The 26,758-nt window shown below is 42.9% G+C and overlaps 2 protein-coding genes across 2 annotated transcripts; both read right to left on the bottom strand.

Annotated features, from left to right (window-relative positions):
- Window positions 1-16,844: 16,844 nt before the first annotated feature.
- Window positions 16,845-20,210, bottom strand: LOC147304294 (glutathione S-transferase A-like). The gene is made up of 6 exons (XM_086279736.1): window positions 19,977-20,210; window positions 19,828-19,893; window positions 19,542-19,647; window positions 18,841-18,959; window positions 18,184-18,269; window positions 16,845-18,078 (listed from the first exon to the last, which is right to left on the bottom strand). Exons 1-6 carry the CDS (start codon window positions 20,142-20,144, stop codon window positions 17,949-17,951), a joined length of 675 nt encoding a protein of 224 aa, XP_086135862.1. The 5' UTR covers window positions 20,145-20,210; the 3' UTR covers window positions 16,845-17,948.
- Window positions 20,211-22,624: 2,414 nt separating this feature from the next.
- Window positions 22,625-25,176, bottom strand: LOC147304295 (glutathione S-transferase A-like). The gene is made up of 6 exons (XM_086280152.1): window positions 24,925-25,176; window positions 24,716-24,781; window positions 24,414-24,537; window positions 23,695-23,813; window positions 23,005-23,090; window positions 22,625-22,911 (listed from the first exon to the last, which is right to left on the bottom strand). The coding sequence occupies exons 1-6, from the start codon at window positions 25,174-25,176 to the stop codon at window positions 22,782-22,784; spliced, it is 777 nt and encodes a 258-aa protein (XP_086136278.1). The 3' UTR covers window positions 22,625-22,781.
- Window positions 25,177-26,758: the final 1,582 nt, after the last annotated feature.

The raw sequence follows: 26,758 nt of genomic DNA on the forward strand, positions 1-26,758 counted from the left end.
AATATCAACTAATACATGAAAACCAATTTGGATTTCGTAAAAATAGGTCAACGGCATTAGCGTTGTTGACTTTTATTGAAGATATTTCATCTGCAACACATAATAATAAATACACAGTGGGAGTATTTGTTGATTTAAAAAAAGCTTTTGATACGATACAACATTCTATTTTGATTTCTAAATTGTATAACCATGGAGTGAGAGGAGTAGCATTGAATTGGTTAATGAGTTATTTAGAGAATAGGTTGCAATATGTTTATTATTTTGGCAATACTTCTGAAAGACTGAAGATTGTATGTGGTGTTCCTCAAGGTTCAATTTTGGGACCTAAACTCTTTAATTTATATATTAATGATATTTGTGACGTATCTAAAAGGTTAAATTCGATTTTATTTGCAGATGACACAAATTTTTATTGCTCTGGAGAGAATTTGAAAGACTTGGTTGAAATTATGACTTCTGAGATGTTAAGAATAAAAAAATGGTTTGATGTAAATAAATTATCTTTGAATCTGACAAAAACGAAATATATGATATTTGGCAATCGTGTAAAGGAGGATAAAGTCATTATGTTTATAGAGGAAGAATTGATTGAAAGAGTTACTGAATTTCGTTTTTTGGGTGTAATAGTGGATGAGAATTTGACATGGAAATCTCATATTGAACATATTAGAAAGAAAATGGTCAAAAGTATTTATATTTTGGGTAGTATAAGAGATTTATTAAATTATAAAACAATGCGTATTTTATATTTTTCTTTGTTTTTTTCATATATCAACTATTGTGTTGAAGTTTGGGGGAATACATATGAGAATGCCATAAAACCTTTAAACCTATTACAGAAGAAAGTTATACGAATAATTCATAATGTTAAATATAGAGAACATACAAACAAATTATTTATAGAATCAAAATTATTAAAATTAGGAGATTTAGTGAAATTACGGACATTATTAATTATGTTTAAGGCTAAAAATAATATTTTGCCTTTTAAGTTACAAAGAGTATTTTTGATGTGTTCAGGGGGAGAAGAGACTAGAAGGAAATTTTATTTTAAACATCAGTTAGCCAGGACTACACAAAGATTAATGAGCACAACGGTTAGGGGTATAAGACTGTGGAATTCACTTCATTATAATTTAAAGAATTGTATAAATCTACAATGTTTTAAAAAGTGTTATATGTTTAAAACGATAACTCAGTATGAAGAATGCGAATGAATGTGATGTTGGTTTGGGATTCGACCGGAGAGAAATGTCAATATTAGTTTGTTCTTGATTTTTGGTGCCCATCGGTGATATAAGTTCGATGGTAGATAGGGGGCAGGGTTTAATAAGAATATTTTCTTCTTCCTGCTCCTTTTCACACATGGTTGTTGTGTTTTGTTGATAGAAGATGTGGTTGTTTTGTTTGATTTGTAGTACCAAGTGTGAAATAAATAAAAAAATGAAATGAAATGAAATGACAGTGAACCTGTTAGACAGATTTGAGCAGTTTAATGATCGTTATTTTTTTACTTCTCTAATTAATATTACAGATGTTTCCCAAACTGGGCTGATGGGACAAAACAGGAGAACCAACAAGTCCAAAATAAGCTTAGAAAAATTTCCAGAACATTCAGCAGATAGCACAGGTAAAAGGGCCAAGTCACAGGAAGTCACTTTCCACCAGTGCCTTAACTATGTCAGATAAGAAAATGTTCACAAAGCTCATTGTGGCCAAAATACAGTACACTCAGTGTTCCTTAAAGAGAGTGTGCATTTAATAAAGCAATGCAAATTCAGGCAAATGGCATAAAAAAGATTCATTCAAAGTGCTTCATTTATGCAATGTCATGCTAACTCACGGCTTCTGAGTTACCTTTGTGTAGAGAAAAGTAGTTCCAGCACGCCCATTCAAATAAACTCTGAATACCTTTGTTAACACATAGATGAGGGTACATGAGATTGGACACCTGAAGCTTCTGATGACACACTGCAGCACCTGTTCCAACTCCACTCTAAGCATTAGATTTTGTGCTTTCCTTCAGCACTAAAATGTCTGTTTTATTTGGTTAATGTTGACAACTGAGTTAAAATGCATTTAAACCTAATGCAAGTGCAACCTAGTAGGCAGTGGCCAGCTGGCTTTAACACTACGTGTCTCCTTCAGCAGATTGTAATACTCTCCTAGTTTAGGGTAAAGCTTTGCAGTAAGCCTACAGATCATACTGGAAAGTATTTATAAAGTGTTGTGCCTGTCGACACTTATTATACTGACAATACTGCAAGTAACGTCTCCATGTGCTCAACCAAACGTGAAAAGATAAACTGATGGATAACTGCTGAGAGAGCCAGTTCAGACAGGTGACAGTCTAAGACCTACAAAATGTACAGGCCAAAATCGAAGCAGGTTTAGTGAGTTTGAAGTTGTGTTTATGCTGTACATACATACATTTCTCTAAGTAAGCCTCCCAGAAAAACAAAACAATGACTTGAATAGTGTGTCTGATATACTCTGTGGACAAAATTTTAGGACCACACCTCTTAATCTTGGAATTCAGGCGTTTTCAGTCTCATTGCCACATGTGTATGAAATGAAGCATCTAGCCTTGCAGCCTGCCTTCACAAACATTTACAAAGGAACTCATTGTTCTGTTTAGCTCATTTAATTCAGCTGTAGGTGGTATTATTGCAAACTGTACTTGGGCTAGAAGAAATACGGACAAAATGATCACATCTATTTTCCATTTTTCCTTCTGTGGCTATTTCACATAAGAACAGCTCTCAAATATGTAATCTACTTCATTTAAATAACTCAAATACGTTAACTCAGAATTGTGATGGTGTTGTTGTTTTTTTGTGTGGGGTTCTTTTTGTGTGTGTGTTTTTAGTGGGGAGGGCATGTTCAAGAAAATATTGTACATTTACCATGACGTGTAACTTTTCCATCCTTTAGTATAGTTTAGTTTTCAGGACTCTGCTTTATTTTGTTCATTTATCTTTTCTCTCCCTCTTTAAGTTATTCTTTCCTATATTATGTCTAAAATGCTTTGTTTTTACTCTACATATTTATGTGGTTACATTTTTACTTTTCTACATATCATGACCATGTAGTAACAAGTTTGGCAGGCCCTTAAACAAACAAACAGCTTTTTCTTCACTCCACAAGCAATTCCTCGAGCTACTGCAGCTAACTTATCCCACCCCACCTCAACAAAAAAACAAAAGAGAAAATAAGGACATCTGCTGAGACCTATGGCTTCTTCAACTAGTTACTAGCAGTGTAGGGACTAACGCGTTATTAAGTAACGCGTTACAGTAACGCGTTACAGTAACTACGTTATTATTGTGGTAACGAGCACGGTAATTAGTTATTATGCCAAAATCAGGAACGCATTAATCATTACTGGGATTTAGGTAAGGTCATTATTCGTTACTTTGTGTGGTAGCTATCACAGAGCTTCCACAGATTCAGTAACATTAGCAAGTGGTGGAGGCCAGCAGGTGGATGAGGGAAAGGGGAGGCCAGAGGAGCAGAGACCTGAGGTGGCCGCCGGTACGAGTGTCAGGTGAACTGAACTTCAGGTAAGAAGTTATGACCTGCAGTTTATCTGGGTCAGATATGAACCAAGTTTAGGTGGAGTTTATTTCCATTATGCTGACTTTTTTGTAATGGGTACTAGCTAGCATGACGGAGTTTCTATACAGCTGGGTGGGTGCTATGATGTTACTGATGTTGAATTTTATTTTGTTCATAAGGTTAATTATTAGAGTTGCCAACCGTCCCCTAAAAAACGGAATCGTCTCGTATTCAGAGAAAATATTACGCGTTTCGTATTGAGGTGAAAAGGAACGTAGTTTGTCCCGGACTTCAGCTACGATGAAAAAGACACAAAGCTGGAGTTATTCTGTGTTTTGCTGCACAGCTGCCTCTTCTTCTCTCATTCTCTCACCCTCCCTCTCCTGTTTCTACTTCAATCATGAAACTGATCAATGGTCACTTGCCCCTCCCTTCCTTCCCTCCCCATCTCCAACTGCCTCCCTCTTCCCGCTCCACCACAATCACCCACACATGCAGGGCCTTGGGGTAAAGGTGTGTCACCCGGGTGCAGGGGAGGCATCCCCCCCTCTGTCCCCTTCTGGCTGCCTGTGCCTCAATTTTATCTCACAACTTAGACATTCACATTACTCACACTCTCATAACACATACATATAGGATCTTGGGGGTGGGCACAAAAGACCATCAGGGTGTATGCCTCACCCCTGGCGTCGTTGCCCACCTCTCAATTTTAAATACACGTAGACATTGAGGGCTATCAGGAGGGGCTATGCGCTTACCTGCTGCTCTCTGGCAGGTAGCTCCATGCCCTCCTGGGTTTTAAATGCATCTTAGAACACACATGCATCAACACTACATATGAGGGGGCGGAGGGAGGTTTGGAGTCTTCTCTCACCCCCGTTCTCTGTGGCCTGCTGGAGCGGGGGGCTAGGAGGAGGAGTTGGCCGTCCGACTGGGGTTTGGAATGTGGGGCCTCCCTGCTGCTGCGGAGTCGGAGCGGTCTGTTTCTCCCCACCGCAGGGAAAAGGGTAACACCACCTGGGTCTGGGTGCAGTTTCCCCCTCCAGGGGCAGGGGTACCTAGACCCGGGGCTTAGAGTACGCTTGGGGAGTGTGATTGTGTGTACAGTGTCTCTCTATGTCTGTCTCCACGTTGGGTGATGAGATGAGACATGAGATAGCCTTTATTTGTCAGTTGCAGGTCTTTTGCCCACAACCGAGATGACAGACCTTGCCGACCGTACATACAATACACAAACATCACATTGGGGAGACAGGTCAGGCTAGGTAGCGAGGAAAAAAACATCGAAATGTGTAACACAAAAGGATAATACAGGAATGCACAGATATCAACACACCATAGCACAATAAACACAGACAAGCAACATGGGAAAGAGTTCCAGTGTGTACATCTGATCTGGGACCGCTGCAATCTTCGACTGCGCCTCCAACTGACCCGATGTCCACATCAGAGGGGAGGTAAGCGTTGGAGGTGGCGTTGGATCCGGGGTAGGGAGGGTGATGCGTCAGTGAGTGCTTATCAGTATCAGTATATGTATGTGTGAGCGTGTCCAGAGTTCAGCTGAGACAGTGTCCTTCGCCCTGCCAGGCTAAGTAAACAGTCTTCCAGCCAACCCAGGTGGCCTTGCATGGAATGGGAAGGAACAGACTAAACACAGTCGTTATCAGGGTGTTTTGTTCAGCTCCGGCCTTGCAGCTGGCGCCGAAGGGGTATCCGCATAAGTGATGTTATTTTTTACTTTAGTGTGAACAGCTCATATGAATTTCAAAGCAGTTCTACAGTCCAACACTGGTCTCTCGATCTCCCGTTGGAGAGCCTCGAGCTTCGCCATACTTGTGTTCTGTGATGTTGTCATTTCTTGTGCTCAAGGAGCCAATTTCTGAGAACTCACGGCAGTGTGCCTCCCTGAGATGTCATCCAATTTTGCGCCCAGAGATGTTATTCCGGGCTAGCCCTTCCGAGATGTATCCAGTCTGCAGTCAGAGATCTTATTCTGAGTATTCACAGCAGCCGTAGCCTCTCCAAGATCTTATCCGTGCTGACTCAATGGGCCCATTTTGAGAAACTCACGCCTCTCCCATCGTTCCAATCCCAGCGGGCAGCCTTGTGGGGGTTTGAACAGCCGGTTCCGCTTTCTTAATTCTTCGATAAGTCAGGGCCAAGCCAGCTCCGATCAGCCAGAACCCTGTTACCATGGTTCTGAATAGATATCTTCAGCACTCAGGCCCAAACTTCTCGTTGAGAAAGGGGTGTCAATTGCATTTAGGGACCAGTTGATCCAATCCATAATTCCTCTTTTAGGTTATAGAGAACAGACTGTGAAAGAATTTTCCAGGGAAAATGCAAAAAAAACACGAGACTAGACAAGGACATAAGCAGGGAAGATAAGGGAGAAGCGAAAAAGTGCGTCCGCCTCCTCCGAGAGCCAAAGAAGCCAAGGGGGGGTTGCAGTGAGTTGCAGTGCTCTCATATGCAATTACTCAACAGTGAGTGTTGAGTAATTGCATATGAGAGCATGAGGGTGGGAATGGATGTTTGTATCTGTGTGTACCTGTATGTCTGTGTCCATATGTCAGGTCGGGTATCAGACGCCACCTCTCTAGGGACATCTCGGGCCCTCCAAGGTATGGAGGCCTATCTCCCCCCACCAGTGGCGGACTCCCTCAGACATCGGTGCGTTGGTGATTCTTTGTGTCCGGGGATGGGCGTCCAGGTACACACCGGCTCACTCCTTGTCGGGGCCTGGAGCCTGGGGCTCGCTTGGGCCACTTTGGGTGTGGGGTGCCCTCGGCCTCTCGGCCTGGGGCTCGGTCACTCTGGCACAGCTGGCTGCTGGCAGAGCTCACGGGCACGTCAATGCAACCCCCCCTGGCTTCTGCTCCGCGGCTGCTGAGTGAGCCCTCATCTGGGACTCTCCTCAGCTCTTTCTGCGATAGTGGCGCGCAGTGGCGGTCCCAGCCTGTTTGGCGCCCCGGGCGAACACCCCACCACCACCACCACACACACACACACAGAAGAATCAACAGTTGACAATGACTAATTAATATTAAAATCTGTAACATAATGTATTGTTTGGAGTTTAGTCTGTTACTGTTACTATTTTTACCATTTCTCTTTGGAGCAACTGTAACACACATTATTTCCTTGGGGATTAATAAAGTATTCTGATTCTGATTGTTTCAGGATACATGACCTGCCATTATCCAATGACACATCTGCTTACCTGTATCTTTTGCTCGTTTCTCCTCCTCTTCTTTTCTATTTTTTCTAAACTGAGCACCTGATGGCTTTGAACTTTTCTTGTCCATCTTCCATTGGTGTTCATTTTGCACTCCAGTATGAACACCCATCCCCCAACTCGAGGATCACCACAATATAACCTAATAGACCTACACCTTAGTTCACAGATTCACTTTGTCTAACGTGTATTTCTGGGATTTCACACAACCCAGGATTCAGATCAGGAATACATAATGGGCTTGGATTTACATCATTATGAATGAAATGCTCTCGCGCTCACTTTTCCCGTATGGAGACATAAAAGGTCACAATCTTCAACAATGCCCCGCGAGGGAAGCCGCATGTAGTTACTGTAAGAAAAAAAATGTTGCCAGGATGTGCAGAAACAAAAAACTGTGTGAAGTCAATGCTGCAACAGTTTCAGAGAACAGCGATACAGATGATGAGGTCACTTTCTTGGGTTCCCTCTCTGTGGACACCAAAGAGAGTCCATGGGTAACAGAGATACATGCGGACAAATGCAACACACTCTTTAAAATCGACACCGGAGCAGATGTCACAGCAGTCCCAGAGACTTTCTACACACAGCATCAGTTGAGGAGATTGGATAAGTCCAAAAGGGTTCTGCAGGGCCCAGGAGGAACACGTCTGAAGGTAAAAGGCATGTTCACAGCCACTCTCAGCAAGAACAACCTCAAAACCAAAGAAGACATTTATGTCGTACAGGGTTTATGCACAACGCTGCTGAGCGGGCATGCTGCAGTGGCACTACAGCTGGTTGCTAAAGTGAATCATATTAGCTTAGACTCTATTGATGCTGTCAAACAAGAATTCCCCAAGCTTTTCAGCGGCTTAGGCAAAATGGAGGGGGAGTACAATATTATTCTGAAACCAGAGGCACAGCCGTTTTCCCTCTCGACCCCTAGGCGAATCTCTCTTCCACTCTTACCAAAGGTTAAAGAAGAGCTGAACCGGATGGAGCAGCAGGGTGTCATTTCCAAGGTGGAGGAGCCCACTGATTGGTGCGCGCCTATGATGGTGGTTCCTAAGCGCACAGGCAAGGTGAGAATATGCAGCTATCTCACTGAACTAAACAAATATGTCATGAGAGAGAAACATCCACTCCCTTCAGTAGAACACACACTAGGACAGCTTGCAGGAGCAAAAGTGTTTTCAAAGCTGGATGCCAATGCAGGATTTCGACAGATTCCCTTATCCAGGGATTCTTCTTTGCTCACGACCTTTATTACACCTTTTGGTCGGTATTGTTATAATCGTCTGTGCTTTGGAATCTCATCAGCCCCAGAACACTTCCAGAAACGTTCTTGAGGGCTTAGAAGGAGTTCTCTGTCAGATGGATGATGTGCTCATCTGGGGGACGTCACAAGCAGAGCATGATGAGAGACTTCGAAAAGCACTGGTTCGACTACAGGAGGCTGGAGTAACATTGAACGACAAGTGTGAGTTCTCCAAGAACAGGATAAAGTTCCTGGGGCAGGTCATTGAGGCATCGGGGGTTAGCGCAGGTCCTGACAAGGTGCATGCCGTGAGTTCCATGGATGAGCCCAGCAACATAAGTGAGGACAGACAGTTCCTGGGCATGGTGAATCACCTAGGAAAGTTTCTTCCTCACCTGGCAGAAAAAACGCGCCCCCTAAGAGATCTGCTGAAGAAGTCCAACCTGTGGTCATGGGGGCCACAGCAGCAGCAGGTTTTCGACGGCATCAAAAAAGAACTGACAACACCCCCAGGGCTTGCTCTGTATGATCCAAGTGCTGAAATGTGTGTATCAGCTGACTCATCTTCGTATGGCTTGGGAGCAGTGCTTCTCCAGCGGCACGCTGATTTAGGGTGGAAACCAGTAGCATACGCTTCAAGAGCTCTCGGCGCGACAGAGCAGCGATATGCTCAAATTGAGAAAGAGGCTCGCTTCAACATGGGCCGGTGAGAGGTTTGCAGAGTTCCTAATTGGGAAAACATTCCACATTGAAACAGACCACAAACCTCTGGTTTTGTTGCTTGGCTCCAAGGGCCTGGACGAGCTTCCACCTCATATACAACGTCTACGCATGCGATTGATGAGGTTCTCTTATACCATATCTCATGTTCCTGGTAGAGACATTGCAACAGTAGATGTACTGTCCAGAGCTTCTGCATGTGACACAACTGAGGGTTTGCCGGAGGAAGAAATCAACTTGTATGTGGAGTCCGTCATAGCAAGTCTGCCAGCCACAGAGCCACGACTCAGAGAAATCCAGACACATCAGGACAATGACAGCAGTCTATGCCAACTGAAGAAGTTCTGTGTGGACGGATGGCCAGATAAGTACTCCATTGAAAGGGTTTTCCAGCTTTACCTGCCATTTTCAGGTGACCTCACAGTCCACAATGGTTTGCTTCTTTATGGGAGCAGAATAGTGATTCCCACATCGCTCAGAGCAGACATTCTGTCTAAACTACATGAGGGACACCTAGGAATAGCGAAATGCAGAGAGAGAGCTAAACAATCTGTTTGGTGGCCAGGCCTGAGCAGTGAGCTGATAAAAGTGATTGAGACCTGTGACACTTGCTGCCGTGAGCGGACTAACCACAAAGAAACCATGCTACCTACGGAGTTCCCACAAAGACCGTGGGCCATGGTTGGAACTGATCTGTTCCAGATAGAGAATAAACAGTACCTGGTCATTGTGGATTACTTTTCCAGATTCTTCAAAGTTGCCAAACTGACATCTACAACATCAGAGGCAGTGATCGAGCACTGTAAATCAATCTTTGCACGTCATGGCATACCAGAGCGGGTTCGCTCTGATAATGGACTTCAGTTTTCATCTGATTCCTTCAAAAGATTTGCACAAGAATGGGGTTTTAGCCATGAGACATCCAGTCCCCACTTCCCTCAGAGCAACGGGGAGGCCGAGAGGGCAGTCAGGACCATCAAAAGTCTTCTTAAAAAGTCTGGCGATCCCTATCTCACCCTTATGGCATACCGGGTTACTCCATTGGCAAATGGCTACAGCCCGACTGAGCTTCTCATGGGTAGAAGGATAAGGACAACTATTCCTGTCATCCCATCACAGCTAAATCCAAGAGGTACGGACACAGACAAGCTTAAAGCTATAGAACAAACGTACAGACAAAAACAAAGACAAAACTTCAACCGCAGACACAGAGTACATGATATGCTACAGCTCAATCCTGGAGACAAAGTGTGGGTCTCAGACATGGATACTAGAGGGACAGTTGTGTCCATGGCAGGCTCACCAAGGTCCTACATTGTTGAGACCTGGGGCACCAGAGATTTCTGGCGATCCACCAGAGGCTTCACCTGAGAACTCTGTTCCAGTTGCACAGAGTGTGTCGTTTCCAGACACTATCTCACAGGAGGCCAGCCAGCAGACTCCTGAAGCTGGGAGCCAAATCCCACCCAGGTCTAGGAGGCCTCCAGCATATCTAAAAGACTATGTTTGCTCATAGGGCTAGGAACTGAGTGAGCAATGGGGCAGAATAATCCCCACACTCAGTTAGAGGGTTGGGTAGTCTACACCATCCCTCATAGAGACAATGAGAAATAAAGCAAATGGTTGCACTGTTTAAACATGTTGTTTGTAGCTGCACCAGATAGTTCAGAAATGTGCACTTATGCTTAGTGTTCAGAGTTGTATACTTTGAGAGTTTATTTTTGGACATTCTGAGTAGTCTGGGTTTAAACCAAACGAGTTCAGTAAACAAGCTGTTACCAGATAAAGCACAAGGAAATAGTATACTTTAACCCTTTAAGACCTACCATAGAACCAAGTCCGCCAGAGCTTATATTATATTTTTACATGCTGTGGAGCCATTTTTGGGAGCATTTCAAGTTGCTATACATCAATACAACCATTATAGCCCAGATTTTAATAATATGTATTCATTAAGTGCATAGTAATTACATAAATTGCAAAAAAGTGCAATAAACTACAAAAAAAATTGAAAATCGTTTTTGCTTTTTTAACATATATTTGTAGTTAGAGAAATTTAAGAGGCTTATCCCTCAAAACTGTAAATACAAAAAAGTTGCATAAAATAGTTTCCCACCACAGGAAATTTATTTTGAGTGTCTTCATAGTTTTATTTTTGAAATACACCAATTTTTATACACTGCAGGAAAAACGAAAATAAATATTATACTGCAAATTTGCAAAAAAGCAGCATATGCATCAAAATAAACTATTTCCAGCAGTGCAATATGAGTCCTAAACATCCCAGAAACGACACAGAAAGTCATAAAGTCAAAGATAACTTTTAAAAAGAGCAGTATAGGCCTTGAGGCCCTGATCGCAAAAAAGACTACATTTCCGTGAAAATGACGTCACTTCCAGTTTCGGCCAGGTAATGGCGGAAATGCAAAAGTTCGCGCTGATGTCTATTCCAACGTAGGAAGTGTTTTGAACAGCTGATCGGACCGGCAAAGCGTGTTTCTGGAATATTATGTTTTTGTTCCTGCAAGCGCTTTTTATGCAGTTTTTGCAAAGCTTTATGTGGAAGGAAACCATGACCTAGGACAAGCTGATGGCACAATATGTAAGTACAACTCCTCCGGTTTCATATGCAAAAAAAATTTTTGCGCTAGCTTACGTGGTTGCAGTGCTACCGGGATTTAAAAATAGTTACGCATAACTGGGCTGTTGTGTGGGGGGTGGATGAAAAATAATAAAGGACACTCATTGGAGTAATGGCGCATCTTGTGTGTCTGTGAGTTATGCCTCCAGTCAAATAACATCCATAACCTCAAATAATGGAACATAAACTACTAACTCTTTTATGCTACGTCCACACCTACACGGGTATTTTTGAAAATGCAGCTGTTTCGTTCACACGTAAACAGCGTTTCAAATCACTGAAAACTGAGATTTTTTTTAACTCCTTTTTTGCGTTTCCATGTGGATGAGGAATACAGAGTTCGTCACGCAACGTCAAAAAGAGAAGCTTATCCAAGATGGCGCCGAGTATGGCAGCCTCGTCGCGAGCTCCCCCAAGCAACAGCTTTTTTCTGTGTTTAATTTTACTTTTCCTTCATTTTTTCGCGAGTAGCACATGTCTCCTTGTGTACGACCGACAAACCTTACTGGACATAAAAGACGGTCTTTCTTATAACTTTCCGGAGTTCAAGTTTTGCAACACGGACGCTCCGTTTGCAGACCCCCCATTCATCTCACCTGAGACGCCTTTGTTCTCTGGCCCTGGAGGCCGCAAACGCCGACGCAGAGGGAGAAGATCTGGCGTTCTGGTTCGACTGAGACGGCGCACTAACAGACCACCGTTACCCAGTTTATTACTGGCTAATGTGCAGTCTCTGGAGAAAAAGCTGTGCGAGCTTCGGGCACGGATCTCATTCCAGCGAGAGATGCGGGACTGCTGCGTGATCTGCCTCACAGAAACCTGGCTATCGGACAAGGTACCGGACTCCGCAATACAACTACCGGGGTTCTCCGTGCATCGCGCGGACAGGTCACAGGATCTTACTGGGAAAAGCAGAGGCGGTGGTGTGTGTTTCATGATCAACAACAGCTGGTGTGATTATGCGAACGTGCACCCGGTCAAATCCTTCTGCTCACCGGACCTGGAGTACCTGATGATTAAGTGCCGGCCATTCTGGCTACCGAGGGAATTTACAGCAGTGATTATTACGGCTGTTTACATTCCCCCACAAGCCGACACTGACCGTGCACTCAGGGAACTGTACAGCGCGATCAGCAGCGAGGAAACCGCACACCCAGAGGCAGCGTTTATCACAGCCGGAGACTTTAATAAGGGAAACCTGAAGAAAGTCTCACCCAAACTCCACCAACACATCCATTTTAACACCCGTGGAGACCGGCTACTCGACCACTGCTACACCTCTTTCCGGGATGCGTACAAAGCCCTCCCCCGCGCCCCATTCGGCCAATCAGATCACCGCTCCATCCTGCTCCTGCCCGCCTACAGGCAGAAGCTGAAACAGGAAGCTCCAACCCGGAGGGCGGTGCACTGTTGGACGGACCAATCGGAGTCTGCGCTGCGGGACTGTTTTGATCACGCGGACTGGGAAATGTTTCACGTGGCTGCTAGGGACATTGACGAGTACACAGACTCAGTCTGCGGCTTTATCAGGAAATGCGTGGAAGATGTCGTCCCATCCAGAACAGTTAAATCCTTCCCAAATCAAAAACCCTGGATTAACGGAGATGTTCGCGCGGCACTGGCGGCACGGAGCACCGCCTTTGCCTCCGCGAACACATCGGACTACAAACACACACATTACCAACTCCGGAAGACGATCAAAGCAGCCAAACGTGAGTACAGGGACAGGGTGGAGCAACAGTTTGACAACCCTCGGAGTATGTGGCAGGGACTAAACACGATCGCAGACTTTAGAGGGAAAACCAGCACACCGCAGACCATGGCCTCTCTGTGTAAGGATCTAAACGTATTCTACGCTAGATTCGACACAGCGAACACCATGAGACCGGACAGTGTGCGCACCGCGGATGACGTCAGTGCGCACACTGTGTCTGAGGAGGATGTGCGGAAGTGCTTCAGGAAGGTGAACGCACGCAAAGCTACTGGTCCGGACGGGATTCCCGGCCGCGTCCTCAAGTCATGCGCGGCTCAGCTGGCTGGAGTGTTCACACACATCTTCAAGGAGTTGATAGTGGACTTCCGGGGGTGCAGAGAAGTACACACCCCCATCACCATCAGCAGCGCTGCTGTGGAGAGAGTGAGCAGCTTCCGGTTCCTTGGTGTACACCTGGCTGAGGATCTTACGTGGTCAGTACACACAAACAAAACAGTGAAGAAGGCGCAGCAGCTTTCTCAAGAGACTGAAAAGATTTGTCATGAGCCCCCGCATCCTCAGGACCTTCTATCACTGTGCCATTGAGAGCACCCTCACTGGATGCATCACCACCTGGTATGGCAACAGCACCGCCTACAACTGCAAAGCTCTCCAGCGAGTAGTGCGGTGCTCTGAACGGATAATTGGAGGTGAGCTTCCCTCCCTCCAAGACATCTACAGGAAGCGCTGCCTGAGGAAAGCGGGGAGGATTATCAAGGACTCCAGTCACCCCAGCCATAAACTGTTCAGACTACTTCCCTCAGGAAGGAGGTTCTGCAGCATCCGGTCCCGTACCAGCAGACTGAGAGACAGCTTTTTCCATCAGGCCATCAGACTGCTGAACACGTCATAGACACCTCAGCTTCACTACTGGAACTTTAACATGATGCACTCCATACTGTACAGTAATGCCACTGTTTTGCACATGTCTCAACTCTGTATATTTTTATATATTTTATTTATTGTTTACTCTATTTAATTTGTAAAATATGTGTACACACACACACACACACACACACACACACACACACACACACGTAGAAAAATATTTAGTATACACATCCAGAAATGCATATACTATTATATATTGTACATATATTTATTAGTTTCAGATGTAGCCATTCTTGTATTTTGCTTGTTTACATTATTGTATTTTGCACAACTCTGTTGCTTGTGAAGCTCGCACACAAGAATTTCACTCACATGTGCTGTACCAATGTACCTGCACATGTGATGTGACAATAAAAGTGATTTGATTTGATTTGATTTGAAATTATGTGCCTTTTTTCACGTCACGCTGTGCGCCACGTTATTGTTTACATGAGATGAATTGCAGAATGGCAGATAGAGGCAAAATACTGTTACTGTTAATCTGACTATCTTCAGGTTTTACACGCTTACATATATACACGCAGTCCATTTAGAAAGACAGAGGCGTCACAGTGTGATTACTTTAGGTGTAGTTGTGTTTTTTCCTGTGTAATAATATTCAACATTGCTGTCAATTCATTTTCCAAAAATGCCTCTCTGTGCAAAATGGGTTTAAAAACATAAACAACTGTGGGATACTGTTTGGCAGGATCAGCCTGACATTATTTGTATCCCACTGTAACTTTACTGTATAAAGAGCTAACATCTCCAAAATGTCAGGAGTAGTTAGTCATTATGAGAAGTGTTTGTGAACTAAAAATCAAGAATGTGGGATGCTGTTTGCCTGTGATTTGAAGAGCCCAGCGCATGCTCCCGATACAGGGAAAACTAATTCTGCAGGGAAGACCTACCTCGGCACTTGTGCAGGTGAAGCCAAAGGGCAGATATGCTTCACCATATTTTCTAGTCTTTGGCTTAGAATGAAGTTGGTTTGGAAACATATTCAGCTATGCTTCATCTCCTGCTTTGCGTTTGTGTGGGAGCCCCGTGCTAGCAGTGTCCAAGCGTTTTGTTTTTTTCCCCCCTTTTTATACCGCGCACCCCCTGCAATGGCTCTGCTGCGCCCCCCCCCCCCCAGGGGGCGGGCCCCACACTTTAGGAAGGTCTGTACTAAGAGATCAATTCAGTGTCTCCATCATTGTGAGCAAATATGTCTGATTCCTCATAGAGAATTTGCTGTACCTTACTCTGGTCATGCTCAGGCAGGTGATCTAAATCAACATTTGGTTGCCATTTTTCTTCTGCGTTGTCAGCCCTGCAATTATTTCTTCCCATTACTGTGTCTATTACTGGTTGAACTTACTGGGGTAGCGCACAGAAGGGTATCATTGTGTGGTTCTGCGAGCCTCTGTGTAGTTGGATGGATGTTTACAAGTGTACTTTCAACAATTTCCCCAGTAAATGCTTTTGGAGGTTAAAAAAAACCAAAACATCATGCCTTGTGGAATTCTGGATTGGAATTTTCCCTATTTTAGAGCCAATACTCTCAATACTGGGAGTGACTCTTCCGGGGGTGGCTTTGAGTTGATCACACAGACAAAACCTTCAGCATCACTCTTCTGAATTATCAAAGCCTCTGAAAGAAGATACACTAAGTTGGTGTTATCTATTTGATCACAATTCCCTGCATTTATCTCTTGTATTACACTGAAGCCTAGTAATGGGCTGCTCACACCTTGTTGACTTACTAGCTTGGGAACATAAAGAGCAACTGAGGCTTATTTGCTACTTGTGATCTCATTAAGAACTTCTATCCACCCATCAAGTGGAACAGCTATCCAATGAGTTACAGTAACTTTGAGTGGGTGGTCTGAGAGTACACTTTCAAGTGGCTTAATTGTCACATTTGGCAAGGCTTTCTGCACCCAAAAATTCTCCACTATGCTTGCCTGGGTCCCACTATCCAATAACATCTAAAGTTTGACCCCATCTAGATAACAATTTACCATGCACCTACCCCCGATCAGCAGGCGAGACATCCCCTGATCCTTGAGGCTCTTCAGTCATTTACTTCTCAGAAAGTCAAATATAAAATCAAAGAGCTCCATCTCAGTTACGTCATCACGGGGAAGATTTTCCACCTCTTCTTCTTGACATGATATTGCAAGTTTATGGAGCAATTCCGAGTTGGAGCCACTGGTCAGCTGATTAAGCTGTTGCTGGATCTCCCATTGTAGGTCGTGCCAAGTGGCCATGCCTGGATAGCTGAAGTCTGTCGCTCTGGATAGTAGTGCTGTTAAGCATAGGGACATGAATCCCACGGTTCTTAGTTGATCAGCACCTGACTACCACGGCACTAGTACCGGACAAGCGCCCAAATTTGTTTTCTCCCTAAGTTGGTGGTCAGAGGGGCAACTGGTTTCCTTTGCCAGCAACGTATAATGCTGTGATAAAGAGTAGAAACAGTACACAAGTTGAGCTTCATAACAGGAAGTTTTACTCTTCTTCTGTGCCCCAAAACACTACTCAATACCAACAGCGCACTATGCACCCTCTGGCGCCCGAAAGTTCAATAGCATTTTAATACCTAAAACTGCCATAATCCGACAATAATGTTTAAATGACAGGTTACCAAATACAAATGTAACAAAAAAAACCTTTAGGCTTGACTCTCTTTCTCTTTTTATTTTCAATATTATATTTTAACAGATGGCTATTTTCAACTCTCTAAATTTATATTACTTCAGAAGTCAGATGTTGAAACTCTGGAGTGATGTCAGGTATATGCATTAGTGGGTTGCAGTAGGAAAGTTGGAAAAAGAAGGAAAAACAGGATTTATTTTTGCTTCTTTGGCAGGTAGAGCTATTTGGGTATCACAAGCAATACAGCATAACATTTGTTGTTTGTGCTTCGCTGCAGCACGTCTGTGGACTCGGCATATGGTTATTCAGCAAGTTATAGTTTTACTGCTGTTTACATTCACTGCCAGCATTATAGATTGTTAACCTCCTGGTGGAGGAGTTGCTCAAACTTTCCAAATGAAAAATCCAGGTTAAGGGGGTGTTCCAGATAAAAATTCCAACTGGGAACTCAAAAATTCTGTCAATACATTTTGTCTTCCCTTCTGTAGTCTCTGTTTTTTCTGTCTCTCTATGCTTTGTTTGTGTTTCCTATGTTATGTTTTAATCTCTGCTTCTTTTTCATTTCTCTTTCAAATCCTGTGATACATTTGTTCTCCTGGGACTTAAACTAGCTATCCCATTAAGAATTAAAAAGAAATAAACACACACACACTTGTTTGTGATGCTGAATATAATTCTAGTGTTTGTAGAACATCTTTATAATTTGTGAGTTGGACTGTGGGTAGCAGGTTGTTTTTTTGAAGCACAACATATATCAGATCTTTGTTTTTTGGTGTTTTGTTTGTTTGTTTTTTGTCCCCTGGATTTTGTAGAACAGATCAGTGTTTCATTTAATGTGACTTTGATGTCTTTACAAATCCATACAGTGATTGCTCAAGTGTTGCTACCTAGATAGGAAAGCTCAGTTTCAAAGAGAAGAATGACAACAATCAAGTAAAGCGTTAAAGTTTTGATTTAGTGACCTTTCCTGTCAAAACTGCACAGCTGCAGGATGGATTTAACCCTTTCACACATAGTGGTCACTGCAGTGGACAGCAATTCAAAGGCTTTTTTTTGTATTTGTGTTAGTGTTGATGGTATACTTGCAAATAAACCACTACATTGGACACTGATGTGTCACTCCATACACATCAGTTGTCCACCTAAGTGGACATATAAAAAGGTCTTTGAAAAGTATATGTTAAAAAAATATTCATCATATTGTACTGAAATACGAGGAATAGTAACAAATTAAAAACACAACAAGAAAAGATTGGCTTGTCAGCTGATGAGCCTCTCAATCTCAGATGTCTTTCAAAAAGTCCTGTCCAGGGGTGTCCTTCCAAAGTGGAGGCCAGGTGGCTTTGATGCTGGGTCTGTCCTTCAGATTTTTATGGTATTCTGACAGTTTGGGGTAACGTTTCTCACTTAGCCTGCAGGAGAGATCAAAATCAGGGTGAGTTCACTGCTGTTTATTATTGCATTCATTCATCTTGCCAAGCAGCTAAACGTCAGCCTTAGTAAAATAGCTTACTTACCCCATGCGGAAGAGAAGAGCAACGGATGGATAAACAATCACATCAGCCATTGAAAAGCTCTTTCCCGCCAGGAAACCACCTGGTGTCTAAGAGAAAAAAAATAAAGCGCTGTGAGGGGAAAACAGTGCAGAACTCAGATTCTAAATATTCCACAGTGTGTCTTTACATTTAAACATAAGTAAAATTTTTAGGTAAGATTTTTACACAAACAGTGTTAGCGTATATATTGACTGTTTAAATTTGGTACAGATAGTCTGCCTGGCTTTGTCCAAATATCATCCAAACATGTCCTGCTGCTTTGTTTTTTAACTTTTGGTGTTTTTCTAACCTTAAGCCAGTTTTCTTAAGAGGCTTTAGAATCTGCCAGATTGTAGGAAGGTTTTTCCTGTGACTCGCCTGGTTAAAGAAAAGAGTTGCATCTCTGTAACACAGTGCAATAGGCTGTTTGGGTGTAAAGTACGTGATTTTACCTCCTCCTGCAAAGATTATGTTTGTGTCAAAACATAAACTTTCCTCAGAAAAAAATTCCCAGACTGTTTCTCCCACTACAAAGCAGTTGGAGCACAAAGCCAGAGCAACACAGCTATGTAGGTATAAGTTTTGTGCACTGGATGCTTGTAGCAGTAGAGTGAAAGTGCGTGCAGGTCATTCACATACCTTCTGCAGGTGTCCCTCCCACATCTGCACCTCGCCAGTCAGCGTCTCCTTGAGTCTCTTAAAGGCAGATTCCTGCCTCTCATTCTCCGGGACCCTCCGGTTGTACATAAAAACATCCGCTGCAAAATATCAGAACAGACATTTCATGAATATATCCACTGTCTGAGGATTTAAAGCTTTGAGAAAAAAGAAAGTTTCCACACACTGCACAGCATCCACTTCCATATTTTGTATTTTTGGTATGTCTGTGCATTGCTGTGTAACATCAGGCTGTAGGCTGTAAATGCTTGCTTTGATAAACGGAGATTAACATCCTGTTGTGAGGGTTACTCCCAAGGAAATAGTGCATTATGCCAGAGCCTAATTATGTGAACACACAACTTATTTTGGGTGGCATGTTTTTTGAACAACGCTGACCTCGGGAAGAGCAGGGGAACCAACTCTGAGGAGGTTTGCTGAACGCATGAAGTATCAGTGGTTTAAAGGTGACAGGTTCGTGCGTGATGTTGCCAATCATTGACTCAAAATCCCAAAAGGCAGATCTTTTAATGGCAACAACAACAGATAAGTCATGTAGAGAGTGAGCATGTCCCACTAAAACCTCACTAAATGTAATTTGGGGGATCGGACGTGAAAGTGCAGGAACTCAACAGTTATGTCTTTGTGGTTCAAAACCAGAGAGAAGTTTTAAGCTAACATACCCATTTTCTGGTGAAGCGTGTTACCCTCAAAGGTACGCTGGAGCACCAGGGCTTTCTCGCTTGAGTTCACAGGGATCAGTTTGGTTCCCTGGGACATGTACTCACACTGTTGGTCGAGACAGGAAAACAGTAAGTGTTATAAAGAGCAGCAAAAAGCTCTGGTTTCTTTTACTCTGCAGTGTAGGGTGCATGTCCAAACAATCATGGTAAACCTAGTAATCCCTCAACTTGACCTCCAACAACCTATCTCCTTGACAACAAGGCAGTAGCTTGCTCGAGTTCTCACCTCCAGGAAGAAGCATGCACCGTAGGACTCGTTGATGATTTTGTCCCCACATTTGAAGGCAGGAAGCTTTAAGACAAAGTGGAAAAAATATGAATAGGTTCAAGTTCAAGCATTCAAAGTCCAGATTGAAACCTGTGATGCAAGCCTACCTGTCCCCTGGGGTTTACATCCATGACTTCCTTTGACTTGTGCTCTCCTTTCTCGAAGGAGAGCAGTTTTTGGTTGTATCCCTGCAGTTTCTTCTCCTCCAGAGCGATCATTACCCGCCAGCAGGGAGGAGAGCCGGAGCCCCACCAGAGAGTCATGTCCTTGGCCATGGTTTCAGAGTGAACAGCTTAGTATGGCAGCTGAAATTACTGAAGGTTAGAGATAAGAAGACTGAAGCCACAACGACTGAAACAGTCTCGTTTTATAGCAAAACTCCAGCCCTCCACATCCGGATTGGTGGATTTAGGTACCGTCCCATTTTGGTCTTCTGACAAGAGATCTCTTACCCTCTTACATCACAACCCCACAGTTTATATGACATGATAATGAAAGTCAGAGATTTCTGCAGCAGCACAATTAAATTTATTGACTGTGATTTAATCTAAAGCTGCTCGTATTCACAGGTGTGCAAAACTGTCATTTTTATGTTGAAAAGCGTTTGGAAATGCAAACAAAACAATTCACCTTCAGATCAAATCAAGTGCACAGAGTAAAGTGACACTGGGCGCTTTGCTGCCGTGCTCCCGTGCAGTTCGTTCAGATGTCATCATTCCTGCACGTTACTTGTGTGTGCTTCATTAATACGGTTGCATGTCAACAGTCACAACCTTGGTATCCATCTAATGTGCATATGTTAAACCCTTAAAGATCATTCTTCATGCATTCATATATTCTTACAAGTAATGCTGTTGATTTGTTGAAACTCACGGTGACTTAGCACTTTGTTTTCACCCCCTGTACACACATGCACACACGATTCTGGCACGTCTCTCACGTCCATCAATCGCATTAGTTCTGAATGTGTCTAATATCAACTATTTTATGTATCTTTGTACTTGAAATACAAATTTCATCTAGCACTAAAATATACACAATATAATACTAGTTGCTTTGTGCTTCATTCTGTAAGCCTTTGAATTCTTGTCAAAGTGCACTTGAACAATTGCCAATGTCACATAGCGGTGAAATAAGCTACAGTGGACACATTTGCTGCGATCACTATCTCTGCTCTTCTGGGTCCGTTTCAGTGGACTGTTTCCTGAGTGAATGATTGCTAGAGGAAAGGCAAAACTCGTGGTTTTTACTGAAGTCCCTTTGTCCAAGTAACACACACACACACAGCTGCAGCCCTGCAATATTATTACATGCAAGTTTCAACAGTAATAGGCTGCATCGGGATTTCTCTACACCTAAAAGGAAAGAAAAGGCATATGCCGAGAATTTAATTTGAAAATGTGCTTTCCTGTGTTTCCATTAATTCAGTATTTTCATTTTGCAGACGTAGCATGACACACTCCTTTTTTGAGCAAGCGTATATTCAGACGGACCATGCAGCAATGTTTCAAACAAGTCAGAATTGTTGTGGGTTCCCAACACACACACTCAGAAACAATTGTGCTTTTTGGTCTTTGTACTCTCCTTGTTCCTGTTGGTCACCTCCATACTCCATTCAGCCTGTTTTAAACTGCTGCCAGCTCTCCTTCTCATTGTAAGCCCGCTTCCGTCTGGTGTGCTACTGAATAAATAATGGAGGCAGGTTAGACAATGTGTAACAGGTGTCTCACACAGCCTCTATCCCATAGCCTTGCAGCCTGAATCACCTGCTCTCTCCCTCTTCAAACAGCTGAGCCAAAAAACACACCCCACCGAAAGACAACCAAATGGGCCTATGAGGTTTTAAACTGTGATCACAGCAAACTTGGTGGACAGATTTGGACACCTCATCCAAATAATATTGCAAATGCATTTTCAAACTGAGCTTTCACTGATCCTTAATAAGGAGAATGTGCATTTAACATAGCAGTGAAAAGGATTAATGCAAAGTGCCTCATGTATGCAACCTCATGCTGTCACGGGCCATTTGAGTTACCTTTGTGCAGAGAAAAGTGGTTGCACCACACCCAATAGATAAAGGACTCTTTTGATATGATGACCTTTCATTGCGCTTTATTTGTTTAAGCTTGTAAATGCTATAAAAAGGAATTTTACTATAAAGTTAGGCTATTCAAGCTTTTCTGCTGAAGCAAGCCTGTTTATATTTTAGCAGCACAACACCACTGAAATTATCGTAGCTTTAGTAACAATAACTTCAACAATCACTAGAGGGTTTTATTGATTTTTTTTGATCAGCTGAAGGCATAATAGTGTTATTGCACATGAATGCCTAAAATGTAGGCATTAATATGCATTCATATCAAAAGAGTGGGTGAGAAAAGAAATTACTATGACTTCTACTGCAAAATGAATGCAAAAGCAGTTTCTGCACCACTGCAATGTAAGCAAAGGCCTGGCCACCCCAACGAAAAATCTGATGGCTTTGCCACTGCTCTGATTGTGACACGGCAGCATAATTATAGAAATGTTTTCGTAAACATGACTGCGATGTTTTCAGAGAAAACAAAGCAAAAAGTTTAATTTAAAGTTTCTGTTTGGTGATCTCTCCTGTCAAGACTACGCAGCACTAATGTGAGTGGTACCTCGTTAAAAATAGCATCAAAACTTTAAATTTACATTGACGGGCCAGGTTTGACGCCAAAGGTCAAATTTTATTGGTGGAAATTTAACTTGAAAATAATGAAGCAAACAAAAATAAAACTTAGTTTTTATTGCTTTTACTCACAGCACAACAGAGATAAGATGGCATGTTCAGTAACAAATGTTCAAATATCCACTGCAGAGCAGCACAGGGTAACAAATTAAAAATGCAACAGGAAAAATGTGCTCGCCAGCTGATGGGTTTCTCAGTCTCAGATATCTTTTAAAAGTTCCTGTCCTGGGGTCTCCTTCCAAGTAGGAGGCCAGGTGGCTTTGACGCTTGGTCTGCCCTGCAGCTTTTTGTAGTATTCTGCCAGTTTGGGGTATTTATCCTTGCTTAGCCTGCAAGAAAGACGAAAGTTGGTGTGAGTTTGTTGCTGTTTGTTATTCAATCCAGGCAGCTACAAGTCAGTTTTGCAAATTTAGCTTACTTACCCCATGTGTAAGAGAAGAGCAACACTTGGAAAAACAATCACATCAGCCATGGAGAAGTTCTCCCCTGCCAGGAAACCGCCTGGTGTCTTAAAAAAGAAGACAAAGAAAAAAAGATTTTGGATGGAAGCTAAAAAAATCTTTTAAATAGTTGGTGAAACTTGGCTTACTAATTCTTCTACATATATTGTCTCCTTAACAGCAGCTGCTGAGCATATCTCAACAAAAGACTTCAGACAATCAGCTCGTCATCATCCAAGTACTGTGCATCGGCCAACTGTCAACATTCGGTACTTGTTTTTTTGACTTGCCTCTATTTCCTCTTGAGGCAGTCTGGCCACTATTGTAAATAGGAAGGTTTTGCCAATGACTTGCTTAGTTAAATAAACATTACACTGACTTCCTGCACAATCTTGTACTGTGAGTTGGTGTTTTCAGGAACGTAAACATCAAATGTTCAACATCAATTGATATCTCTGTGAACAGATGTTTTGGACATTTTTTTCCCCTTTAAATCATTATAATGAGTCAAAATACCGAGGGGATAAAAAGAAAAGAAAATAGACAAAGTGCTTTTACACGGTAGCACCCATTACATCCAACAGCTTATAACTTCCTGCTAGGGTTATTGCCTGTTTCTGCAGCTTTGTAGCTGTCGTGCTCTGGGTGCTTGTGAGTGCATGCGCATCATACCTTCTTCAGGTGTCCCTCCCACATCTGCAGCTCAGTAGTCAGCGTCTCCTTGAGTCTCTTAAAGGCAGATTCGTGCCTCTCATTCTCCGGGACCCTCCGGTTGTACATAAAAACATCCACTGCAAAATATCAGAACAGACAATTACTGTCTAACATCAGGCTGAAGACTATAAAAAGGTACCCAAATAACATCTATAGCAGCTTATTTAAAAATGAGTGATCATGTTAAGCAAATGTTCATTTTGGTTACATGGGATTTTCTGGTGTCATTTCTACACTGTCTCAGGAATTTACTTGCAAGGCTAATTTGAGCAGAGATTAACATCCCAGCATGTTGTGAGGGTTACTCCCCAGAGAAATAATGCATTATGTAACACTCTTAAGTGAAGGCACAGCTCTTTTGTGTGTTGCATGTGTTTTGAACACCTCGGACCACGTCGGTGAAAGTTGATGTCAAAGCCTCTGAGGAGGTTTGCTGAAGACATGAAGTCTCAGCGGGTTAAAGGTTGCAGGTTTGTGCGTGATGTTGCCAAGCATTGTTTAAAATCCCAAAAGGCAAATCTCTGAATGGCAACAAAAACAGCTAAGTTATACAGAAAGAACTTTATAAGATTTTCTTTATAAACTCTGTAAATCCCCTGGTTTCAGTGTCCACATCAGCATACAGGGATATCGAGCTCAACAGGTATGTTCAGAAGGCCATGACAGAGTTAACGTACCCATTTTCTGGTGAAGTGTGTTGCCCTCAAACACACGCTGCATTATTAAAGCTATCAAAGCGCAATTGTTGTCGGAGCCGGCGCAGTCAGGAATCAGCTTGGTTCCCTGGGACTTGAACTTGGACTGAAAACAACACATGAAAGCACACGGAAACACATGAAACGAGCAACTGTTCTGAGGTGCAGTGCACCCTGCGGTGTAGGGTGTCTGCTTATACAAAGCATTGCAGAGCATGCAATCACCAGTCGCCCTCCAACTTAACAACTCCTCAGTGACATGAAATTTTAAGTAAGGTTCTCACCTCCAGGAAGAAGCATGCACCGTACGACTCATTGATCACTATGTCCCCAAATTTGAAGGCAGGAAGCTTTAAGATAAAGTAGAATGAATGTTATTAATATATACTTCAAAATTAGGCATTATTATTTGTAATTGCACAGTGAATATAAAGTACTTCAGGAGGTGGGGGTTTGAGTGCAGTTTAAAGGTATGAATGTGATGCAAGCCTACCTGTCCCCTGGGGTTTACATCCATGACTTCCTTCGACTTGTGCTCTCCTTTCTCTAAGGAGAGCAGTTTTTGGTTGTATCCCTGCAGGTTCTTCTCCTCCAGAGCAATCAGCACCCTCCAGCAGGGGGGAGAGCCGGAGCCCCACCACAGAGTCATGTCCTTGGCCATGGTTTCAGAGGTTAACCTGGGAGCTGAAGTTAAAGGGAGGTTAAAGATGAGAAGACTGAAACTAGAGCAGGTAAAGAGCCTCATTATATAGCAAAACTCCAGCCCTCAACATCCGGATTGGTGGCTTTAAGTCCCGTCCCATTTTGATGCTCTGACAAGAGATTTCTCACAGATAGCGGGGTGTGAATTATTTTTTGAGCGAGATCACGCACCTGCATTTTACCTGACATGCTGCTGTCGGAACATTTTTGTAGCAGCACAGTTTGAAACATTTTGTTTGATAAAGATTGTTGTATTCACAGCTATTGCAAAACCGCACCAATATTCTGAATTTCAGTGAATAATAATGTTTATAACGTTAAAATCAGGTGTAGAAACTAAAGTGAAAGTGAAAGTCTCTGTGGGGTTTATCAGAACCCAACTTTATTCCTGTGGGCTTTATTATTACGGTTGCATGTCAACAATCACAGCTGTAGTTGACATCCATCTGTTATACGTATGTTAAAAACTGTTATCATCCTTGTTCGTGCTTTATAGATTCTTGCAGTGTTGTTGCTGATATTTTGAAACTCACAGTGACTCAGCAGTCGTGTATTTACAACTTCACACGCAGGCACTTACGCAACACTGGCACAGTTTTCACGTCTCTCTGTCTGATACCCCTGATTTTAATGCATTCTTTCATTTGACATCCACATTTCTAGCTTCACCAAATCCCTGCTTCTGTTTTTATTTTCTTCTTTTGTGCTTCTTTCTCATGTTAGTGTGCACTTGGCAGCATGGACTTCTGCATGAACAGCGGTGAAGAGAACTGCATGTTTGCTGCGATCGCTGTCTCTGTTATCTTGGGCTGTTTTTCAAAGAAGAGCTTGCTGTGGGATAAACTTCTGCAAGATTTCCCCATACATGTCAGAATAAGAAGCACGTTTTTCTTCTTGCCTTTGACTGATACATACATACACATATATTGTGTTTGTGCATTACTTTCAGTGTTTTCATTTTGCTTAGTTGGCATGATGTAAGCATTTTTTGCTGACTACAGCAACAGTTTGTTTCTGATGTTTTTATCAGGTCCACTGATAACCTGGCAACCTGGTTGCATGCCACACGCATTACTTGTCCATTAGTGGAATTTTATATCCGTTCTTTTGTTTTCTTTGTCACACAAGGCTCCCATTGAAAATAGAGGAACTCCTTAGTGTACCACCTTATATGAATAAAGGTTAACTGAGAGGCTAAAGAGAGGGCAAAGTCACTAGGTGGAAGTATTTTCTGATCGACTGTACATCTGAACATTTCAAATTCATGTGTATGCGCTCTCCTACTCGGCAGAGGCTTTCGGGCAGGTTTGTGCAGCTCCATGATAGTTACTTTAACCTTTCCAAGCAAGTACAAAACCAGGTGAAGCTCCAAGAACTGAGTACCTGACTCAACTCAATTCAACAGGTACAGCAGAGGCACGTACTATGAAACATGTTTAGCATAGTAGTGATATCTTGGGCCTTATCTGGCTTCATTTAACCATAACAACTGCATTCAGGATAAGCGGTCACACGCAGTGTTTACCAGCTTGGTAATCCAGCCCAGGCTTTTTCCAGCACGTTCACATGAAAGGGGCAGAGCTGGCAGCATATAACCAGTCACAAACTGCTTCCTACAGGAAGAC

The sequence above is a fragment of the Aulonocara sp. 'chitande type north' Nkhata Bay genome, linkage group LG22 (genome assembly GCF_057382095.1).
Source record: "Aulonocara sp. 'chitande type north' Nkhata Bay isolate Kocher_YH1m ecotype deep benthic linkage group LG22, A_spYH_male_GT1.1, whole genome shotgun sequence".
Taxonomy (NCBI): Eukaryota; Metazoa; Chordata; class Actinopteri; order Cichliformes; family Cichlidae; genus Aulonocara; species Aulonocara sp. 'chitande type north' Nkhata Bay.